The sequence below is a fragment of the Bidens hawaiensis genome, unplaced genomic scaffold (genome assembly GCF_021521415.1).
Source record: "Bidens hawaiensis isolate Kalapana, Puna unplaced genomic scaffold, B.hawaiensis_p1.1 tig00025962_1, whole genome shotgun sequence".
Classification (NCBI taxonomy): Eukaryota; Viridiplantae; Streptophyta; class Magnoliopsida; order Asterales; family Asteraceae; genus Bidens; species Bidens hawaiensis.
In genome coordinates, this window is record NW_027494163.1 from 196,579 (window position 1) to 221,349 (window position 24,771).

Sequence of the window (24,771 nt, forward strand, 5' to 3'; positions counted from 1 at the left end):
AAGACATGATTCTTCTATTGCCATCTCAGTCGACCTCATGTCCATAACATATGTATTCTTTTCCCTTGGAGCCTTCATTACTATCCATTCCTCTGGTATCTTGAAACCAGGATACAGTACGATCGCTTCATTTTTGGTAAAGTGCACAGTGTAATCTTTGTCACAGATCTGATATACACTCAGCAGATTATGCTTCAGCTCTTCAACGAAATTCACTTTTTCTAACTTCATTTTACCATTAGTCACCGTCCCAATTCCAGTAATTCTTCCACCACTCTCTCCAGCAAAACTTACTCTACCTCCCTGAACAGGTTTCCATTTGTGTAACAAATTCTTGTTACCCGTCATGTGCCGGGAACAACCGCTATCCACAACCCATAGATTGTTTGCATCCCTGTTCAACTGTTCCTGCACGATTAAAGCAAAGGATTAAAATCTGGGGACCCAAGACCTATTGGTCTTGGGTTGATTAAATCTGTTAAAAGGCATCCCTTACTTTGGCTGTCCAAAGTTAGTATTAGAATGATTTCTGTAAGTCCTAAAAGGATACCTTCCAGTAGATTGACTCTGAGGCCATCCAAACCTTCGTGAATTAAATGAATTATTACTAATGATTTGGTTGTTAACAGGGAAAAACTGAGATCGACTTCTTTGAAAACCTGGATTAGTCCAATATCTGAACTTTGATGAGTTTTCATTTTTACCATTATAGTAATTACTGTTAGTTCTACTCTCAGTTTTCGAAGGCCTCATACCTCTGAATCTCTGATTTAGAGGACAATCAGCAATCAGGTGTCCTATTTGATTGCATCTGAAACAGCTCCTGTGTTCAACTTTCGTCTCAACAGTTGTTTTAGATGTTGAGGTTGCATTACTGCCCGTTTGTCTAACATATGGTGGGACATACGGGTTTAGTGGAGAATTCTTTTCAGTTGGTTTATGTTCCTCTCCACGTTTTAGTAACACAGTCTCTTCTTTTGTCTCACTAGACTCAGATGTCTTGTCCGAATTTGATGAGACAGGACTAGGAACAGAAATCTTAACATTAGAAACAGGCTTACTTGTTTCGCTTTTACTAACTTCTGGATCTTTAATCGTAACCTTAACAGGAACTGTCTGACCAGTTTCAACATCAACAGATTTTTGATTACTAGGATCATAAGTATAGTTATGATTATAAGGAGGTGGAACTTCAGAATATCCAATTCCTCCCCTTTTAACTGGGGAACGTTGATTACTTACGAGGTGATCAAGTATTGCGGAGGAATTTCTAAATTGCTCAAGCTTTCTGTTTAGTTCCACCACTTTCACCTGGTAATCAGCTATCTGTTTATCTCTTTCAGCAATTAGTTTGGTTTTCTCTTCTAACACTTCATAGCTAAGATCAATTACCTGTATTTTTTCAGCTAGACTGGCTTTAAGACTTCTGATATCTTTCTCACTAGCTTTTATTTTTACCGTGTAATTTTTTTCTCTAGTTTTAGTGTAATAATGATCTTCTTTTAATGTTCTAAATTGAGCATCCAAACTAACAAACTGATCAGTTATTGTTTTCAGCTGTTCAGACAGATTTTCACATTTTGTACAAGGGAGTTTAGAACTTACCTCAGAGAGCTGATCTGTCACCTTTGCCATATAAGCTTGATCTTCTCTTGTCTCTCTGTTTTTTTCTTCAGTTTCGATGTTAACCAAGTTGGCCTGTTCGAACACTTCCTCAACTTGCAGATTCCAATTGTATTCCCCGTTCTGTCTGGATATCATTGCCCTATTCTCGTTACTTCTCCCATTCGGTTGTGTTGGCCTGTTCTGACTACGTTCTACACGTTCATTTGTGCATTCTTTAGCAAAGTGTCCATTCTGCTGACAGTTATAACACCGAACCTTTGACTTATCAAAACCTGGTCTTTCACCAACGAATTTTCTACCAGTCTTCTTCATAAACCTTTTAACTCTTCTTACTATCATTGCCATCTGCCACTACAGATCCATCTCCTCCAGATCATCAGCATCGATCTGATCATAGTCTTCGTCTAAAGTTGCAGGATCAACGATTTTACCTTTAATGTAATTTTCGTAAGAAGCAATGAAAGAGGCATAGAGAGCAAACTGCTGTTCAGCAGATTTAACACTCATGGGCATCTGAGAGTAGTTGTTGTTCGGAACGCTTGAAGAAAAACTACCCTTTGTTGTTTGAGGTTTAGAAGTGTTTGATCCACCGGCTACGAAACACACATCACCATCCATGTTGAGAGTTACATGGCCATCATGATTGAGTTAGAGCTCGAGTCTCCCTTTGAGTAGTAAGCAGACGATTCTGACTTCGAACTTGAACTTGAATTAACTTTCGCACCATACATTCCCGGATCCTGAACCTGATCAGTTGGTGTCTCTTTTCGAACCATGTTAAGTTCAAAAGTTCATAGTTTGTTGACTGCTGTTTCCAAGTCAATGTTGGCAAACTCTTTATCTTCTCTCATCAAGACAGTGTACATCTCCCATTTCGGTGGGAGAGCATCAAGGAGTTTTTCTACGATCTCCTCTTCTTTGTAAACAATGGAATAATTGCTGAGTTCGGTCATCAGGTGATAATATCTTGTGATGATATCATCAAGTGATTCATTCTTCAAGTACTTGAACACCGAGAATTGGGTTTTGAGTAGCTTAATCTTGGATGCACGTATCCCCACATTACCTTCAAATCGGTTTTCAAGCGCTTCCCATAGCTCTCTAGCGGTTTTATATTTCTTGAAGGTGTGAAGAATCTCTTGTGGAAGAGCCATTGTTATCGCAGCATGAGCTTTGCTTTCAGCCTCATACATCTTCTTTTCTTCCTCTTCCATCTTATTGTATTTCTTAATTTGTTCACGACCCTCATACAAAGCCGTTGGTGGAATGTATCCATCTTGAATGCATACCCACATCTTAGCATCTTGATATTTAACATACTGCTCAAACCGATCTTTCCAAGCCACGAAATCGGTACCCTTAAGCATTTTCGGTGCCTTAGTAGCTGAACCTGCTTCCACCTCCATTTTCACCAGTTCCGTAATATTTATAGAAGTCAACTTTGGAAGAAATACAAACGAGCACTCAAAGAAAACAAAAATAAAAATTTTATTCTGAACAGTACTGTAGGCGAAGTTGTAGATAACTTCGCTTAAGTCTTAACTTCGCTTGAATTCTTAACTTCGCTCCTTTTTAAATTCGCCTGTAGATAACTTCGTTTAAGATAAGCGAACTTGTGAGGTAGGCGAAGTTGTTAATAACTTCGCTTAACCTTATATCTTCGCCTAAACCCTACAAACAGTAGCGGCAACTTCGCCTGATGAACAATTGTTTTTGCAGGTTTGATTTTGACGTTTTGCGAGGTAAACGAAGGTGTAATGGATTGTTTTTTGATGGTGGGAGGTGAGTAAGACACAAAAACTCGGTATATTAACGTAAACTCGTCCCGCGAATAGTCGAACGGAACGATTTCTACACCCGTGTGATAATCCCGAACCACACAATCACGAGCAAACGCTCTGATACCAATTGTAGGTTCCCAGCCGGATCTACACGGAATATCTCGTTCTACGTAGGTGCGGAATCCCTACGTAAGACGATACGAGCGTAGAAGACGATACACGTTAAACACAATCAAACACACGTTACAATAAACAAAGAACACGTTGTATTCCAACTAGAAACACGTGATACACCTATCACTGATTACACGAATTCTAAAACAACTTCTTCAAACAAGCCGTAACCTATCCGTATTTATCATACGACAACTTCGCCTAACATGTTTAGGCGAAGTTGTCACTAACTTCGCTTGTTCAACAAGTTCGCCCATATCAGGCGAACTTGTGAGACAACTTCGCTTAAATCCAAATACAAAACATACTAACTCGATTACAGACACTATATACTGAACTACTGACATCATGTACCAACAGTTTGATTCGATAAATGAGTGCAAAAAGGCTATTAGTTTTTTTTAATATCTTAGCTAAATTAATTATGAGAAATTAAAAAAATCAAGAAACAATTAAATAGAAATAAATATAAAAAAAGAAACACAGGCCGGTTCATGAGCTTTAACAAGTATGCACAAGCTCTAATAGTTGAGAGTGCTTGGGTAAACAGTGGAGCATAAGGTAAAGTCCGGGGTTGGGTAAGAGGTGAGGTGAATGGTTTTATCATGGGTTGGTTGATTTCACAACATGTGGTAAAGAGATGACCAAAACGACTGCAATGAGTGCATTGACGGCACTTAAGGTTAGGCGAATGGTGGAATTTACACGTATCACTTAAAGGGTGGGTCCTGTGTAGGCCTTCTTGGTGGGTTGGGCTTGCTATTGGGCCAAGACATAGTTTTGGGAATATGCCTTTCTTTTTTTTTTAGCCTTAACTTGGAGTATTGATAAAATTGATAATTAGAGGAAATAGTGAAACTTAAACGGTGGGTTGAGATGCACATGAATCATCATGAGCTTGTCCTAAAAAATGAGAAAAAAAAATCATTCATAACAAAAATCAAAAACTGAAATAAAAAAAAATTCATCGTTGAAATATCCATGTATCACCATGGCTTAATTTTTCCAACAACAGATTTAAAATTGATTGAAATCGAGATAAGAGCGTTGAGATGAATGGTTGGAGTATCCATGTATCACCATGGCTTTTCCCAACAACTCTTTCTACTAAAGCATCATAAGGAAGAACCGAGTTTAGCCACGTATCACCGTGAATTTGGTTATGATTTAAGGATGTGATCGTCACATGACCACGATTGATACAATGAGGGTAGTAGATTCGTGAAGGTTTGGTGTGATACGCTTTGGCTTAACAAGTTTCACACTCACACCTCACCCTCCAGGAAGGCAACCAGGTCTCACGGCTGATCAAGATTTGTGCGCATTGCACTTCCTTAGGCTCGCAAGCCTTGGTGTCAAGGGATCGTTGTACAAGTGTGTCCCACTTACAGTTACTACGTATCCGTTACACGTATCATCCTCAAGTTGAGGGGTGTAAAAATGGTGGGAATTCTTAAGGAATTTCCCAATTTTAAAATAATAACTAGGGTTTTGAAAATAATTTTGAGAGTGAGGCGTAGCCTCAGAATTATGTGTGCTTTGTGTACAAGAGTAATATTAAATCATTAAATAATATTTAAGCTACCGCAATCAGTCATATAAATTATGGTGCAAACACGTAAAGGCATATCACGTATAGGGACCCTAAGCATACTACTAGGTAATCTAACCACCTATCTTATAGCATTCGGCTCTGATACCAATCTGTCACTCCCCGACCAAAGGCGGAACATATCGGGGCGTAACGTATTGATTGGACAGTAACTCAAAAGACACTAATTAAAGCGACGATAATTATTTAATTTCATTAACATTAAACAAGTACACAATTACAATAATTGAATCATATTCATAATTTGAATAAATATCTTAAGGCCAACTAACCATCTTCGATCTTGATTACATCAAATACTTGTACCTGTAGCATTTATAAAAATAAAGTTTGTCAACACGAATGTTGGTGAAAATACATAAGTTTGAGTTTATATATACATATATATATATATATATATATATATATATATATCACAGTTCATATATCAATTATGAGCATTAAAATTCCTATGAAAATATAAACAACTAAATAGATGTGGACCCGTTTCTATTGATACGAAATCAATATACTTGGGTAAATGTAGGATCATAATTGATGAGAATAGATGAGGATGAGATACTAACCACCAAACATAAAATAAACATTTAATCACATAAAGCATAATCATAGAGCATGCAATGAACACACATAAAGATATCTTGAATTTTGTTATGAATAGATGAGGTATTAAAAACATGAGTAAAATTGAATAAGGTATACATGCTACCCCTAAAATGTAAAATGTAGAAAACGGAGATATGTAAACTCACCTGGATAAAGGAAAGCGGTGAACAGAAGATGGTACGATTAAGGTGAACTAGTTAGTTTCACGAGAAGTGTCAACAGTTTATCCTAATTTAAAGGTATAAAAGAAATAAATATCTAATTGAAAATAAATGCCCTTAACACGATGGAATGGGTTTATGACGGATTTGGAATTGATAAAGCGTTTAAAAGAAAATATGTGTGTGTGGTGTAATATTTACAAGTTTCTCTTTTTTTTTATACAATAAAATCCAATATTATAAGTATACCTTTACCTATTTAAATATTTCATCAGTTATCTAATACGCGAACACTTGTTTGAAAGACAAGTGGTGATCGTTTGTTTAAACGAGTAAAAATTATATATATAAGCAGGCGTCGAGCAGCGAGAAGTCGACGAGATAAACAATTGTGACATTTGAGCCAAAACAAGGTACACCTCAGTATGTATTTACCGATTAAGCAAATAAACGCTTTTTGCGTAGCAAACGAACGATTAACCGAACGGGTCGGGTTATGACCCAGATATCCCGGGGGGGGGCATCTATAAGTGATATACATTTAATATAGGCTAAAATATTAGTAATATGGCTTTAGTTCGATAGCAAACAAGTTAAACGAAAACATGCTCGTTTAACTACCCGCTATAGATTTAAACGCGAAAGATAGTTACAAACCAAGCATTGTATCATCCGTTAAGCCGAAAAAGACTTACCAAACACTTATTTGAAATGTTTTAAACTATCCGTGAAAATATTTTTGATTTTTACAAACATATAGTATGTTTTTATAAATTTACACAAAATAGCCGAAAAACACTCGTTTTCGCACTGTTTGACGCACCCGATAAGTTTTTCGTGCCAAAAACCGAACCCAAAATAAATTTGGGGTCGGGATTTTACGTAAGGGCATGAGAATCGAGACAAATGAACAAGAGGGGGGACCCATGGACCCCATCTTTGGGGCGGCCGCAATAGGGGAAACCCCCCCCCCCCAAGTTTTCCTTTAAATATTATTAAGTATAAGATATTTTTTCAACATCATTTTTGGGAAAATCTGGACACAACCTGCTCTCCATCAAAAACCAGCAAGAAACTAGGTAAAAATATCATTATTAATCGATTTTCGGTTCGTTTAAACTTGATTAATACCATATAAACATAGTTTGATTGCCAAAAATCATCCCTAACCATGTAAAAATCCTAAAAATGGTCTATAAATATGTTTTGATCATACACATGGTAAGGAACCTGGTTTGATAGTTTTTTTTGGCCATGAACACGGATTAAAGGGTTGAAACGGCATTTTTACGGTTCAAAAGTTCGTTTTTGTGCACTAGCCGAAACCCTAAGTCAAGGGCTGTTATGTTGATGAAAAATTGTTTGGTTTGTGATATAGGACTTGTATCTAGCCTACATAGGAGCACAAGAGCTTGAAAAGTTGATTAGAAAGGCGGAAACGAACCAAAACCGCTAAGGTAATGCCGAAACACTCGTTTACGGGCTGTTTATGTTAAGGTTTTGATGTGAATATTTTTAGGTCTTCAAATTTTTCAGACATCAGGGACCATATCATTGAGTCCCTGTTCAAATTTGGTAATTTTTCGACCATCCGAGAATATTTGGCGAATTTATTACCGAATTGGGACGTTTATTTGGGAAAAATAGTTAAAATGCTTGAAAAATTATGAAATATTTTGGGGAACTCAGATTTGGTATATTTTTATCACATATAAAATTTGGGATCATTTGGAAAAATTTAAGGGTGTTTTGTGCATATGCGTTCGTACGAATATTAATAGCCGAATTTGGGCCGAAAAGAATATTGAACAAGCTTATTGCATTCTGGAATTGATACAGGTTGTTTTGGGACATGATTTGAGTATTCAGGAATTTTTGTGGAATTTTTGGAAATCATTTTGGATAAACGGACGATTTTCAGACGAAATATTGCTGATAAAATAAATTTTTACAAATTAATAAATCAGTAAACAATTCCAGAAATATTTTTATAAAAATCTGCATATTTTAATTGATATGTGGCTAAATTTTCATAATTTACTGATTAACGGTTAATTAATTATGCTAATTTGAAGATTAAACAAACTCAGTTTTTATAAAAACTGGTAAGTTCGCGATTAACGAACCTGCGGTCAAAACACCAAAAGTGATCAAAAATCATATTCTTGGATTAATTAAGTAAAAACAAACATTTTTATGAGAAACTTGAACAATCTGGATAGATTATGCACGTTTCTTCTCAAATCAAACTAAATAAACGGAAACGGGCCCCGTAGCTAATCCGGGACCCCAATATGTGATCTTTCTTTATAACTTAATCATTTTATTAACCAACACATTTTCCCAAGCTTATTTCCCCATAACTGTTTTCAGAACGCGTAAACGAACAACTTGGCCCAGCTGGGAAAACGGGAAACTGAGCCAAGTTCGGTTTTAAGTATTAGACATTGAACAACATCACAACCTAAGCCTATTGCCACTTTCTGGGCGTTCCAGCTATACCCAGATTAGTTATACAGCCTAGTTTAGTGTTGAGATTATAATAATATTAAAATATTAATATTATTATAATATTGATTATAGGAACTAGTGATAGCAAACCGAACAAACCGTGAGCTGACACAGTGCTGAGTGTCTACTAAACAGTGAGTTTCATGAACCCACTCTTTAAATAGTTTTACGAACTTTTGAGGTGAAAAGCATGTTTGATTATGTATACATATCTGAAATTTGTAATGATGTGAATTATCTAAGTGCTAACATACGAACCTCCCCACGATCACAGTGATTAACTTCCAGCCGGTGGCTTGTGAATAGTACTATTGGTTTGACAAACCCAAACGGAATCGGCCTGGTTACCGTGTCACATAGCGCCGTTTGCACATGACCATATTTATATATACAGACTATGTAGTGTTAGACATAGCTACCGGGGCCTGGTGTGGGCAGAAGGGGAGCCACAGTGGTTGATTGAGCGTGGGAAATGGATGCGCACAGCACATACAGTCAAGGCTTCACTATAGCTTAGCATAATTACATCATTTACATACATACTTATATCATGATTACAAGTGTTAACTTGTGAATATTCATAACTGTTTTCTTGAAACTCGTGAAACTCACCAACTCCAGTAGTTGACTCGTTTTAAACTGCTTTTCAGGATTACCAAAGTCAGAATAGAGTGACATCGTGCTATCTACTGTGGGACATGCTCGATGCTATGTGAATAGATGCAAGGTTATTAGCACGAATAGAATAGCTTAACGAACGTATTTCGTTGTAACACCTAGTTTTAACACAAAGATATATCAATGTAATATAATGTAAATTAGTTTGTAATGTTTCTTTATAAACAATGTTGTTGATACCAGAGGTGTCTGTTGCATTCCCGTTTTACGCTTCCGCATTGTGCTAGTCGGGGTGTGACAACAATTTCTTGACTGTCGGTAGTTATCTGCTTCTGAGGCCGCATGGCGTATTTTTGGATATGATGTTCATTACAGAATGCCTTATGTTACCCGACTGCCTTTCCATCTTCAAGGACAAGAACATGTAGTTTATGGTGCGGACGATGATCTTGATAATGTCTTGGAAAAAGCTGAAAGTGTCTCCTCTTCCATGTTTAATGGTTGGATGGAGTGCAACCAAAATCATGCTAAAGCGCGTAAATTGACTTATGTTGAATTCCCTACTGAATTTGTTTGGCATCAAATACCTCGTCGTTGGGAACCAAGGAAGTCGGGATTTTCCATAGGTAGAACTCATGCCGTATCTCCTGCTGCTGGAGAAGCGTACTTCTTACGAATTCTTTTGAACAGAGTTAAAGGTCCAAAATCCTTTGAAGAAATTCGCACCGTTAACAGTCGTGTTCAACCTTCGTTTAGAGACGCTTGCTACGCTCTTGGATTATTAGAAGATGATCAAGAATACATTGAGGCAATTGAAGAGGCAAGCTATTCATCGTTGGGTCACGCACTGCGCATGTTGTTCACTACAATGTTGTCAACTGATAGCCTAGACCAGAACATGTCTGGATAAATACTTGGAAATGGCTTTCTGATGGCATTCTTTACAACCAATGACGTCTTTAAAGTCACCATGTATCAATATATTTCAAGTGCGTTTTACAATCCGTATATTCATATATATATATATATATATAGTCATTAACATTACCCAATTTTTTGTTTCAACTTTCACAGAGTTATCGTTAACTGAAGATCAAATCAAGCAGCTCACTCTATTTGAGATTGAAAAAATCTTGCTGCGCAACAACTCAAGCTTAAGAAAATATATGACCATGCCTTTCCCTGATGACGAGTATATATCTATTGCATCTAATAGTTTGATTCACGAAGAGTTGTCATACGATCATAACTTGCTAAAAGTAGAGTTCCAAACTCTATTTGATTCAATTACTCATGAGCAGAAAAATATTTTTGATCGTATAATGATGGTTGTTCAGCAGAATAAAGGGGGCGTGTTCTTCGTATATGGTTATGGTGGAACAGGTAAAAATGTACTTATGGAAGACCTTGTCAACTGCCATAAGATCAAAAGGCGAAATGGTCCTAACTGTTGCTTCAAGTGGAATTGCTTCGTTATTGTTAACAGGAGGTCGCACAGCACATTCCAGGATTCATGTTCCTATAAATCTGAATGAGGATTCTACTTGCTACATGGATCCAGGAACAGACAAGGCACAATTATTAGAAAAAACCAGATTAATAATCTGGGACGAAGCTCCAATGGCTAACAAACATGGCTTCCAGGCTCTTGACAGGTCTTTAAAAGTTGTCTTATCTTCTAATTTGCTATTTGGCGGAAAAGTTGTTGTATTTGGTGGAGACTTTCGACAAATCCTACCTGTAGTTCAAAAAGGCACTAGACAAGACATAGTAAACGCTCTCTATGTTCTTCTTACATTTGGAGTGAATGCAGTGTCTTGAGATTAACAAAAAACCTAAGGTTAACTAAGGGTAGGCCATCATCTGATGTTGAAGAAACCAAATTATTTGCAAAATGGCTTTTAGATATAGGTGAAGGTAATGTTGGAGGTCCTAATGATGGTGTTGCAACGATAGATATACCTGATGATCTACTTATAAAAGATCCTGTTGATCCTCTATCTAAACTTTTTGACTTTGTATATCCTGATATTCTACAGAATTACGAGAACCAACATTACTTTCAGGATAGAGCCATACTTGCACCAACAAACGAAATTGTTGATGAGATTAATGACAATTTGCTCCAAGTTTTTTCCAGGTGATGAAGTCGAGTAATTAAGTTCAGATACAATATGTAGTCCAGAATATATCAATGACGTGGTTGATGCAGCTTTATACTCGCCTGAACTGCTTAATGGTCTAAGAATATCCGGACTACCAAACCACAAGCTTATGCTAAAAGTTAGTGTTCCTGTTACGCTCCTTAGAAATCTTAACTAGAAAAAAGGCTTATGTAACGGTACTCGACTACAAATTATATCTTTGGGTACTCGTGTAGTTGAAGCAAAAATTATTTCTGGAACTAACATTGGACATACAGTTTTGATCCATAGATCACCACTGACTCCAACAGACAACAAAATAGCATATAAATTTCAAAGACGACAGTTTCCCCTTGCAGTATGTTTTGCGATAACCATAAACAAAACCCAAGGTCAATCATTATCTAGGGTTGATTTGTACTTGAAAGAACCCGTGTTCTCATATGGACAGCTATACGTCGCCTTGTCAAGAGTTACAAGCAGGTTTGGGCTCAAAATTCTGATTCTTGATAAACAAGGTAATCTAACCAATACAATCACAAATGTAGTGTACAAGGAAATTTTTTGTTACTTATAAACTCATTGCGTAATGTTTTGCTTTGTAATTCCTGTAATTTTAATGAAAGTTGTAATTGTATAAACAATATATGATAATTGTGTTATTGATTGTATTTTGTTTTGCGTTTAAATATTGTAATTTTCATTAATTCCCTGTGTAATACACGGGTCTCAGACTAGTATATATATATATATATATAAATATATATATATATATATATATATATAGATATAGTTATCTTTTAAATTTGCATTAGGATTTTAGATTGAGAAAATATAAATCTATGAATATAATAATATATACATATCTATATGTATGTACGGAAATGTTAATTGGTAATTTATTTTGCAAGTTTAACAGGGTTTGATTCGATAAACGAGTACAAAAAAGGTTATTAGTTTTTTTAATATGTTAGCTAAATTAATTATGAGAATTTAAAATAAATCAAGAAACAATTAAATAGAAAGAAATATAAAAAGGAAACACAAAACCGAGCCTAGGGACTCAAAACCGCGCCCCAAGCCGGTTCACGAGCTTTAACAAGTATGCACCAGTCAACTGGGCTAGTGACTGACTTGGTTATTGAATGAAAATGCATATAATTATTATACATAGTTTCAAATTAATCCCAAATCCTCATAAACCCTAAATCAAGAAAGCTTCAATTGAAGATTAATTCCCCTTTGTCAATAGAAATTGACAAAGGGCTTTTGATACTCACTTCAATCCGATCCAGAACCACAAAACAATTACCTTAAATGGGTATGAAAAGAAGACGATCAATGGATTAGGGTTCCGACTAAGAACTTGGATTCAAAAGCTACACTATTGAGTTTCTGGAGAACAATTGGGTTAGGGTTTGCTTCACGCTGCTATGAGGATGGTGTGTGCCCGTTTAATTGCATTTTAATCGAGTATTTATAGGGTAAAGAGGTCCAACTTAGTCTGTAGTTTAAGTTAATGAAATTGATTCGAATTCGTTAAGGTTTTGGTTTTCAAATTTCAAAGTTTCCATGTAATTTGATGGAGTGTCGATGGAGGATCAATCCAGGATATCAAATTCCTGTTTTCACGGCTTAATTTGAGGAATAAAATGCGAAGGGGGGAGGAGTGTGGTCGGCGACGGGAAAGGGAGAAAGAGGGAATAGGTTTGGAAAATATTTTTTGCAATTTAGTCCCTAGTCTTGAGAGATAGGTACACAAGAGGTAAAAATATGATAGTTTAAGGGGTATGTTATGCAGATTCCTCGAATTATTATCAGTAAATAAATAATTACATATACTTAAATGAAAGCGAGATTTTTTTTATTTAATAACGAGCATTCGAACAATTAAAGAAACAAAAAAAATAATAAATAAACGGGTCGAGTTTTGGGTTAAAAGAATAATGAATGTTACAGATTCATTCGTTGAACCATCCACCTGTCATTCGCTGATCATATCCATTGCTATTCGTTGATCACTATCTTGTCATTCGCTGAATAATCAGTTGCTTGATTAACAAGTTCATCAAATTGTCTAGTTTAATCCCTAAAGTTCTTTCCTTGACTGTTTAAACCAAAAATTCACAAAAAATCGGACTATTATGCTCTTGTGTCTCAAAATGCTATAATGCCAATTGAGAACCCTTTGACTTCCTCAGCAGGATCAATTGCGATTACACGATACGAACTAATTGATCAACGAGACAATAATAGAACGAATTCGAGTCGAATGATTACTCGTTTATTGATAACCAAATGATTACAAGATTATTCATGCATGCATACATGCATACAATTTAGCTCGATCCGCCTAGATGTGCACCTATAGGTGTCCAATCATTTTAGAGAGAATCCGGCAATATAACTTTACTCGTTTAAGGAAATGTGCCAGGAGTTCTATGCGCATTCTTTAAGAATGGCCTAGTTATAGGCACACACCCCATATGCCGACCATACAGGCGTATGGGCCATTCAAATCAGCGAATGGCTTACCATACACTCCCACTATGAGCGTATGGGCTCTCTAGTAAACGAATGAGCCATCATATGCCGAAAACCAGGTGTATATGCTCATAAACTAGGGGAATGGGCTTCCATATGCCAACTCCTAAGCATATGGCACGTTGTCTAGGTGTATGGACTCCATATGCTTACATTCCAAGCGTATAGGCTATATTTTTAACAACTAGTAATAACTAAACTACCCCTAGCCTATTCGATCATCTACGAACAACAGATACTATAATAAGAATTATGTCGGATATAGCTCCTCGTCCATCGGACCGAAATAATACGATGGCACGTGGCGAGATTTTATAGGTCAAAGAGATTTGTCGGATGGCAGACGTAAACCATTGGCGGCTAAGGAAGAAACATTGCTAGCGACGTTTTATGTGGCTATTTTAGGGATTTTGTGAAAAATATGACTATTATTAGAAACCACTTGGTTAAAATGGTTATTTTGGAGATTTTCCCAATTGTTTATATGCATTTTTATAACGTTTCCTAAGTTTATAAAAACTAACAGCCTAACTTGACTAAGTTGTTAATTAATATTTAATTAATTAGTTTTGTGATTTCTTCATCTTCATATTGATGTAGGGATCTTCATTTTACACTTGGATTTGTTAATTTCTCTAACTTTGATCTTAAGTGTGCAATCTTGATCAAGAACTTTGTTACTTAATTGTGATTAATGATAATCAATCAAGTGTTAAGGGACATGTTTGTGCCATATAACATCAAGGATAAACTAATACTCTTTTATGTTAGATTGGATTAATTAAGTTATTAGCAAAATATTAAGGTTGATTAAAGCTTAAGCAATTGTTTTTCCAACACCTACTGCACTCAACCCTTTGCAAGACATATTTAGACAAAAACCATAGTATTGGCACAATCCCATGCTCATTGGTTTAGAGATTTTTTAAGTTATTTTATCATAACTTATTTTTTAATAACACAATATATATATATATATATATATATATATATATATGTGTGTGTGTGTGTGTGTGTGTGTGTGTGTGTGTGTGTGTGTGTTACACAAGTTGAATAAAGAAAATATTAAATATATGAATGCTTTTCTACCTTTGTAAGTTGTAAGTTTATATTGCGAATGGATGAAAAGCAACCTAAAAGAAACGAGAAAACGTAGGTTGTGTTTGAATAATTATAAATATTGGTGGTGGGTAGTTACGTATTTATTAGGTATATGGATAAAATACACAAAAATCAGTAATGAGAAACTCAAGTGTTTACATAAACGAAATCAACTACAACAAACTCGTTTCCTAATTGGCCTTCCGCCTTCCGTTATTTAATCTTATTTTATCTTCTTATCTTATTAAGTAGCTAAATGGAGTATCATAAATGGAGAAATGACAATAAGTGATGTTCGATATCACTTCTGTGCGTGAAGTATCGAAAGAAACCCCTCGGAAAAGTCCCGGGCCTCGAAAGCTCTCTTTTCTTATCTATTTTCAATATAAAGAGATTCGAATGATTTGGTGTTTTCTCAACTTCACTATTTCTTTTATGAAAATATGATTCGAAATCGAAAATTCCAAGTGAAATCCCCTGGTATATGAAAGAGTTTTTTTCTCAAACTAATAATTCCGTCTATTTATCTATCTCTTGACTCAAAATGGGCCTCTATTATAGAATGAACTATCCATGGTTAGGCGGTCGTTTAGATGATCTACATCTCAGGGTCAGGCGCCGCTGAGCACAATGAACTATCCATGTATGCGAATCATCCAAGGCACATTAGCATTTGTTTGTACTGGGGTTTGAAACCCAACTTCTCCTCAGGGGTACAGATGGGGTGACTCAGGTTAGATTGAATGTAAGAAAAATCAACAACTTGATGCTTAGCCCAAGTGTCATATTTTATTATTTACTAAAATCTCCCTTTGGAGGGAAGGATAGATTGTTAGTGTAGATGAAGTAGAGAATATGCCTAAAAAGATTAAAGAGGCCCATTTAACATGGCTTGGGGAGGGATTTTTACTAATCTAACAAAGAAATTATTTACTCTATCCGACTAATTCCAGATTATGGATCAATTTGTATTGATTGATTGCTTCCATTTAAAATCAAAAAAGAAATATGATTGAGTACCTTTCATTCTTTAGTGCATAAACATTAAAATCATGGGTACTTAATCTTACTTGCTCATTAAATCAGTAATTCAAAGTGAGTTACATAGCCCTTTTATGCATTTTTATACATTTTGCGGTGAACATGTTACAATATACAATTTTACATTATAACATGCTCACAAATTTATAGACATGTCTTTGCGTGCTATCTTTATGCTTCTTGTCTTAAACCTACTTTGGTTGAGCTACAATTTTGTGCATCATATAATCATTAACTTGTTACCAAGCCAACTATAGTAGATTATAGCGCTATATATGTGGCAAACCCACCTAGATACGTTGACCCTTCCGATGGGGTGCTCGGATAATTGAAACAATAATAGTAACATAGGTTAACCTGTGGGGTTTCTAGTTTAAACAACAATTAACTCATGGAGTTGAACTTGCAGCAATCCATCCTATTTGATGGCACGGACGATTGGACCGGCAACATTTTTCCAAGTTCAACCTGTGGGGTTAGGCCTTTAATCCCAATGTGTGGTTATCACAAGTATGCTTTAGAAAACGCTATGACATGTGAAGTGTTTTAATAAACTTATATGCAGTGTGTGTGTGTGTGTTTTTTCACCAATTATTTTTAATTGATACTTAATTTTCAACATGTTCCATGTATTCAAGTATTAGCTTTTATTCAAGATGTTCACATATAAGACTTTAGGACCTAGTTAACATTAAATTAGTACTACTTGTTATTTGTCATTTTGTTAAACAATCTACCTCTACTTGTAAACAATTGCTAATTGATATATTGGAACTTTAGTTGATCATGTGATATTGAACAAACTCATCGTGCCCCAACGTATTTCGTCGTCGATTGGGGTGTGACATCACTCCATGTTTTCTACAATTGGTATCAGAGCAAGTTGCTCTAAAGTTTTTCAAAAAATTACTTTCAAAACTTTGAGTTAGATCCATGGCTCAAAACTATGTAAAGGAGAACTCTATGTCTAGACCATCTTTTCTTGAAAATGAAAGTTTTTTTTTTTATTGAAAACAAATATTTGAAACTTTTGTTAAAGCCAAATATGAGATCCTTGGAAAATGACTGAAAATGGAGATCTTGTCCATACCAAGGATAATGAAACTTCCATGTTGAAAGTTTCTAAAACTAAGGGAGAGTGGACATGTGAGGATAAGAAAATGATTTTAAAGAATTCTAAAGCTAAATCAATTACTTTCAGTGCTTTGTCTAAAAATGAATATGAAAGAGTTTTAATATGTAAAACCACTAACGAAGTTTGATAAACTCTTGTCATAACTCACAATTTGAATTACTTGTACACCAATATGAGCAATTAAATGTTGGTTTTAATTGGTGAACATGAAAAGATTGATGAAGGTTATGCTAAATATTATTGTACTAGTCTCAAATCTGTTGGTACTGTTTATATAATCTGAACAAAAAGTCAGATTTCTATGTTCTAGCACGGGCTTGCACGGCCTTGCACAGGCTCGTACTGGCGGAAGTCCCAGGAAGCACGGCCTTGCACTGGCTGGTTTTTGTCCACAAAACGCCCTCTTTTCATGTTTTCTTTGTCGGGCGGTCGCCCGGACCTGCAAATTCACAAATAACTCAAATAAGTACCAAAAACAATGAACTTGTATGGAGTTCGGCATAAATCTGAGGATAATTCAATACAATAAGATGTACACTTTGTGTTACATCAGCTTATAATTGAGAATCTTAAAGTACATGAAGTGAAAGTGAAAGTGATGATGAGGAACCCAAAGTCAACAACGAGACATATGCAATGGCAATAGGAGAAAATGAGGTACTTTCTACACTACTTACTATATTGATAGTGATGCACGGTATAATATGTTGATTTGAAATTCCAATATGATGGCTTATTGATCTTAGTTCTAATTTTGTAAAGGCTAACATGTTGATGTTGAGAAAGTCAAAGTTGATGAAAACTCGAAACCTTAAACTTTACCCAAGACCATTGAAAAACCATGTGTTGTGAAAAATTTTTCACATCTAAACAAGGTCTAGGGTATGAAAAAAATAAAAAGATTCCCAAAGAAATCTCCAAAATAATCTAAATAGTTTTCTATGTCAAACAACCATTACACAAAGAAGAACAACCAAGCATATAATCAAATGTCTTACAATGATTTTCATAAAATGGAAAAGGGATAAATTTATGATTATTATGAAGCATATTATTGCGATTGTGTTTAATTCGGAACAAAGTGTGTTCCCTTGGTAAACTATATCTTTATATATCAGAAGTACAAGTAGAACCTACACCAAAAAGATATATAGCAATTGTACCTTACTTTCCAACAAATGAAGATGTGTTTGGAAGTTCTCAATCTACTAAGTGTATGTGAATTGAAGATGGAGATGTTGAAAAGAATAATTCTGCTGAAGAGGGCAAGACAATTTCAGGTCTACTTCACTTAAATGTTAATTTTAATTTGTCAAAAAGTCTATATTAATTTTGATTCATTATTGATTGTCACCATGGTTGAGAAGAAGACATTGACGCGGCACATGAAATTGATTTTTTACTTTATGTTTGTGTGTGTAGAAGTTGACGATCTTGTGTTTATCTAGGCGATAATTTACAGTCGGGTTGTCAAAATGCCAATCTACTTTTTCCAGATCAAGCGTTGACACCGAATTTTGAGGTGTTGCAAATGTGCTGACAGAATTATGTATTAGACAATTAACTCATTCCCGCTCAAACATTCAAAGTTGAATTGTAATTATAGATAGTGTATGGCTGTCAATATTCATGTCAATCATTACCTTGTTTATAGACTTGTATTTAGGAAATCTCTTTGTATATATTCTGGAACTTTATCAATGAAATACACAGTTAATACAATCTCTTATATGGTGTCATCCAGGGTCCCATCTAAACCCTAAAATTCCTTCAGCCATAGCTCACCAATTCACCTATCTCTGCCTGCAATGTCTACCAACAGCAGTCAATCAAGCCCCATCTCCTCCTCTATCTCGATCATGCCTCTCTCTACACCATCCCTCACACTTGTTAACTTCCCTTCCACCCTAAAACTAACTTCCACCAATTACCTTGGTTGGAAAACTCATATTGAAGCCCTTCTCCATGGCTTAGATCTTTATAAGTTTATTGATGGATCTCATCCTGCTCCCACCAACCCCATTACCTAAGTCGGCGACTCAACTCCACACGCCGATTATTAGGCCTGGTTTCGTCAAGATCAGTTACTCTTCGGGGCACTTGTCGGTACTCTTTCCCCGCCGAATGTTTCTCTTGTCATTAATGCTTCTTCATCCCTCGAAGCTGGGCAAATCCTCTCCAAAACCTATGCTTCCCCATCTCATGGTCACATAAAACAACTCCAATACCGATTAAAACAGTGTACTAAAAGACCGGATCAGTCTGTTACTGTGTATATGCAAACCATTAAAGTCATCGATGATGAATTTGCTATTCTCGGTAAACCAATGGACACCAAGGACGTTACCGATGTTATCCTTGACGGGCTAGATCAAACTGCCTATAAGTCTGTCATTAACGGCGTTCATGCTCGTGACACACCCATATCCTTTCATGAGGCTTCATGAAAAAATGATAAATGAAGAATTATCTCTATCCGACACCACTACTCCTGCTACTAATCTACATCAGCTTGCTGCTGTATTTGCTACCCACACCCGAACCTCTTCCACCAAACGAAACCATTTAAAACAATGGTACTCCCGAAACAACAATAACTCGGCGGACTTCTACCGACTCCTAACTCTGTTGCTTCACCTCGTCCATTTCTAAGCGAATGCTAATGTTGTGGCACAAAAGGCCACACCCTTACCTCTTGTAATATCTTCAAGAAATTATGTCCACAGGTTGTACTACCTATTTCTCAAAGAAATACTTCACAGTGGCAGCCACAAGCTTGCTTCATGGGAGTAGATAACAACACATCAAACCCTCCTTGGTTATTTGATAGCGGAGCATCCCATCATATTACCAATGACTTCAATGCTTTATCCATTCACACCCCATATAACGGTGCCGAGGAATTAGTCATCGGATATGGTTCGTCTCTTACTATTACTCATGTTGGTTTGGTTACTCTTCATTTTTCTAATACTTCTTTTGTTCTAAATAATGTTCTTTGCATTCCTACCCTATCCCGTAACATTATTTCCATTTCTCGATTATGTATTGATAACAATATACTAATTCAATTCTTTTCTATGAATTTTGTTATCAAGGACTGCCAAACCACATTTCTCTCCTTCACGGAAGAAGTAGCCATGGCATCTATAAACTCCGTCCCACCAAGCCACCTCATGTCTTCTCATTGCAATTCAATAAAGATTTCCTTTTGCATCACCGCTTAGGACATCCTCATTTTAAAGTTTTAAAATATTTATCATCTTGTGTTCCTTCAATTAAGACTTTTCATGATGAGAATACTCGATGCCAAGACGATGACTAAGCAAGGCATAGGCTCGTTTAAGGGTCAAATCAAACCGACACATACATGGCATAAAATACGAGTACTTGAGGGTTGTTATTTGGCTTAGGGTTAGGGTGAGGAATTTTTGGGAAAAGTGGCTAAACGGCTAGAAAATCCGGAATGAAGCTAGCTATAAAACAAAATCTAACTAACTAAACCAAATGGTTTAAACGAGCCGAGAGCTAATCAAACTAAAATTGCTCTTTGAAATCACGTTTCACCTAATAAATGATGAACTAACTTCTTATATTTTTTCTCCTTTTTTTTTCTTATAAGGAATTTTTTTTTTTTGCAAGACTTATAAACTTTACATACAAACTTTTCACTTTGGGAGATAGCATTGTGCTTCTAAAGTTCCCAAGCGAATTAAATACAACACAAATGAAATATAAAAATAAACTAACTTAGCCGAACCGAATTCCTAACCAAAAATGGGTGAAAAATAAAAGGCTATATGGCTAAGTGGCGATAAAAATAGGGCGAAATATAAAAACACGGGAAAAGGCTAAACATGGGCTACTAAGCGGATAATGTGGGTAAGGAAAATATAAGTGAAAAATGGCTAGACATGGGGTTTATCCTAAAGTCCTCAATGGTTTATGCCATGTATATGTATACGGTTTTGAAATGCAATCCCAAAAACAAGTTCTACCTTACAATAATCACCCGGCTCACTCAATTGCCCGCAAAAACATGAGATAAATAACGATGAGGCCAACTCACGGAAACGGGCGAAATGGGTAACTTTTGCCAGGTAAGAATGTGAATCTGTTTGTCATGCTTAAAGGTATGTCTTTTTAAAGATTTTCGGCTTGAATGTCTTAAAGATTTGTGCTTTGACAAAACAATTAAAGTTGAATTAAAATTGCTTGGTGGTTATTATTTGCTACAAAAATTTTTCTTATGAGTTTTGCAAAAAAATTTAAGTTTGGACAAACAAAATTCATAAAATTCCCTTCCCACACTTGAATTGTGCAACGCCCTCGTTCTACAACAAGAAAACTATAAAAGTAAAATGCATAAGAGAGAGAACAGAAAACTCCCCTGATCGTGTCCAGAAATCTACCAAATGTGTGCCTCCAAAACTCCGACAATGCGTGAAAGCATCCAAACCCAAAGAAACCATAACATGCCACTGACATACTAACAAACACATTATAAACCCATCATATTTAATAAAAACATCCAACAAACATAATCCCAAAACCAACACAATCCAAACCATCAAAATATAGTTTGCAACAAAACAAAATAATAAAAGAAACACACCAATGGGTTGCACCAACGAGGGAAAACGGTGCAACCCTACATACTACCATAGCCAAACACACTTGAAAGTCCTAAACGTGCTAGATTTTGCAACAGTCGATAGCTAGACTCAACCCCTCAATTTAACTATCCTTGGGGCAGAAAATGTAATTCTTTTATAAACGGGTGGCTCTATGATATTGAAAATTATTATACGACCCGTTTAGATAAAAAGTATTTTAGAAAAAATCAATAAAAGGGTCATGCCACAAACACTTAAATTTACCCGGACCAAACCTGATACAATTTATATAGTGAAGAACGCGATCATCTCGGCATTTTGTTAAACTTTTGATGTTTTCATATGACCATTGACACGCCTTGAACTTTGGTTGGCCCGGCTTTATCCATGCCATCTCTAGTGGTGTTTTTGATTTGGGTGGCAATCCACCATCATGCTCATCCATGGGCTGACATTCGTTGGTGCAAGGAAGTGAATCGGATGTCACCATAGTCATTGGTTTGTTGGTGAACCCATTCACTTGTAACTTTTCTTCTTGGTGCGGCTCTTTCATGACTTCAACGGTTGGTTTTCCAAATAATAAGGCTTCCAATTCATTAAGATCACCAACCGGATCGAACTCTTCTTCATTCACTTCCATGAGTGGTATACCTAACAACTCATCCCCAAACTCGTCTTCCCACGATGGAACAATATGAACAGGAGGTGGGACTTTTGCGGTACTTTGTGGGCTTGAGAATTGCACTTTGTCCATTATGGTCCCCGGTTCTTGAATTTGCTCCAACACAACAATGGATAAGGGTTTTGGTGCTTTAATTTCATCCTCATCATCCCAATATATGTTGTGATTCGTGTAGCAAGGCAAACTCTCCCGTCGATAGTTAGCACAAAGTTCATTGATCACAATACTTTGGGCCTCTATTCTACGGAGTTGTTCCTCAGATTCACGAGTATGGTATCCCAACATCTTGTATCCCCTTGTCGAGCATCACGTCCCAACATTTCATGCTTTTTTCCCAATACTCTAGAAATCTCGGGCTAAGCTCGAGTTGGGAAGGTGGTGTGTTGGGACCCTCAAATGGTTGTGAATAAGGGTAAGGTTCTTCATTTAAATATATGGGGCACCCACTTGAATAATAACAATCATGTGTGTGATGGGGTTCTCCACATATCTCGCACCAAACCTCCATGTGATAATTCCCGTTATCATAATGGTATCCTTCACAATAATCTCCATAGTAGTGCTGCTCATAGGAATTACTGCAAGTAACACTCAAACAAAAGAATCACAGGCACCACATATACATGAAATAAAAATGAACTAAATAATGAATAAACCAAAAATATATAAAAAATAACACACATAAACAAAGTGGCTACCAAAAAAAATAACTAAACAAGTAAAAGACACTAAAAACTGAAATAAAAATAAATAAAAATAAGATGAATAAAAATGAAATAAAGTTAAATAAAGTAGATCGAAAATATAAACAAAGCTAAATCAAAGACTCGAATCGTTCTCAAAAAATCACCGTACCCCCGGTAACGGCGCCAAAAACTTGACGTGTGTGAATATATATATAAATTTGGATAAAAGTTCCACACAAATCGGATTTTAAAAATAGATTTTCACCTACAACTAAACCACACACGAAAGGCAAGTGTACCTATCGTTTGTAATAAAGTGTCGGCAAGAACCGAGTGTCAATCCATGGATACGGTAATTTTCTAGTACTAAATCTTTGTGAATGACCAACCGAACAAAGAAATCTTAATTTGAATTTTGAATTAATTAAACTAGCATACAATGAAAACAAAGCAAGTAAAAATACAAGAAACGATCAATCCAACAAAACTAACTAGACATGCATCCACTCCACCAATGTGATAAAATAGCAATGATACGGTAAACATCATGAATCTAAACATAAACACTAGATTACAATCAAGCAACCTAATACTAATAAATAATCATCATAATGGGTTTCAATCAAGAATTAAACATAGACTAACTTGTTTGTCAAAACAACAAAGTCTTATAATCAAAGGAAAGCTGGCATGAACAACATTCTAACCACCTAAGATTACACTAAATTAGCTAAAATCATGAATTAAACATCAACTTATGAAACTTTAACTAGCAAGTCATCACCAAGTCAAGAATCATAACAACACTCATCAATTTTCCAATATCAAGTGTAGGTTTTCATGCTCATCAATAATATTATAACCAAACTAATCTTTACTTGTCATTCCTAACTTAGCAATGTAAACAAAGAAAACATGAACAATCAAAGTTTACAAACAAACATCTAGAACATAGTTTTCCAACATGAATGCCTAAACATTTGTAAGACTAACAAGGTATGCAATTCTAACAAGCATGAACACCATCAATATCAACTCATAACTTCAACATTTCCTTGAAAGAAAACCAAATTACCATAACCATACATAGATAAAAATCACAATAGTAAAAGCTTCAACAATGTCTAGATAGTAAATGTTTTTAGCCCATAAGGCTTAATACAACTACAATCAATCTAGAAATAAGCTTACAAAACATGCTCTTTAGCATAGAAATGCAAACCAAAATCAAGAAAGGATTGAAGGATGGAATGATGAATCTTATGTTGGTGGAAGCCTCCAAGAATCCCCTAAAAATATTACACTTGGTTGAGAGAAAATCCCCAAGACTCCACACCCAAAATGAGGATAATGGATGTGTATATATACTGTCTAGACGTCTGGCACGGGCTTGCTCGGTCGTGCCTCAATGTGAAAAGTCAACCCCTTGCTTTAATCTGACCAAAAAGTCAGATTTCTCTGTTCTGGCACGGGCTTGCACAGGCTAGTACTGGCGGAATTCCTGGGAAGAACGGCCTTGCACTGGCTTACACTGGCTGGCACTGGCTGGTTTATGTCCACGAAACGCCCTCTTTTCATGTTTTCTTTGTCGGGCGGTCGCCCGGACCTGCAAATTCACAAATAACTCAAATAAGTACCAAAAACAATGAACTTGCATGGAGTTCGGCATAAGTATGAGGATAATTTAATAAAATAAGATGTACACTTTGTGTTATATCAGCTTATAATTGAGA

General features: G+C 35.9%; 1 protein-coding gene across 1 annotated transcript; it reads left to right on the top strand.

Annotated features, from left to right (window-relative positions):
- Nucleotides 1-10,261: 10,261 nt before the first annotated feature.
- On the top strand, nucleotides 10,262-11,233 carry LOC143572534 (uncharacterized). Its single transcript, XM_077057674.1, has 3 exons — nucleotides 10,262-10,472; nucleotides 10,576-10,744; nucleotides 10,903-11,233. The coding sequence occupies exons 1-3, from the start codon at nucleotides 10,262-10,264 to the stop codon at nucleotides 11,231-11,233; spliced, it is 711 nt and encodes a 236-aa protein (XP_076913789.1).
- The last annotated feature ends 13,538 nt before the right edge of the window (nucleotides 11,234-24,771 follow it).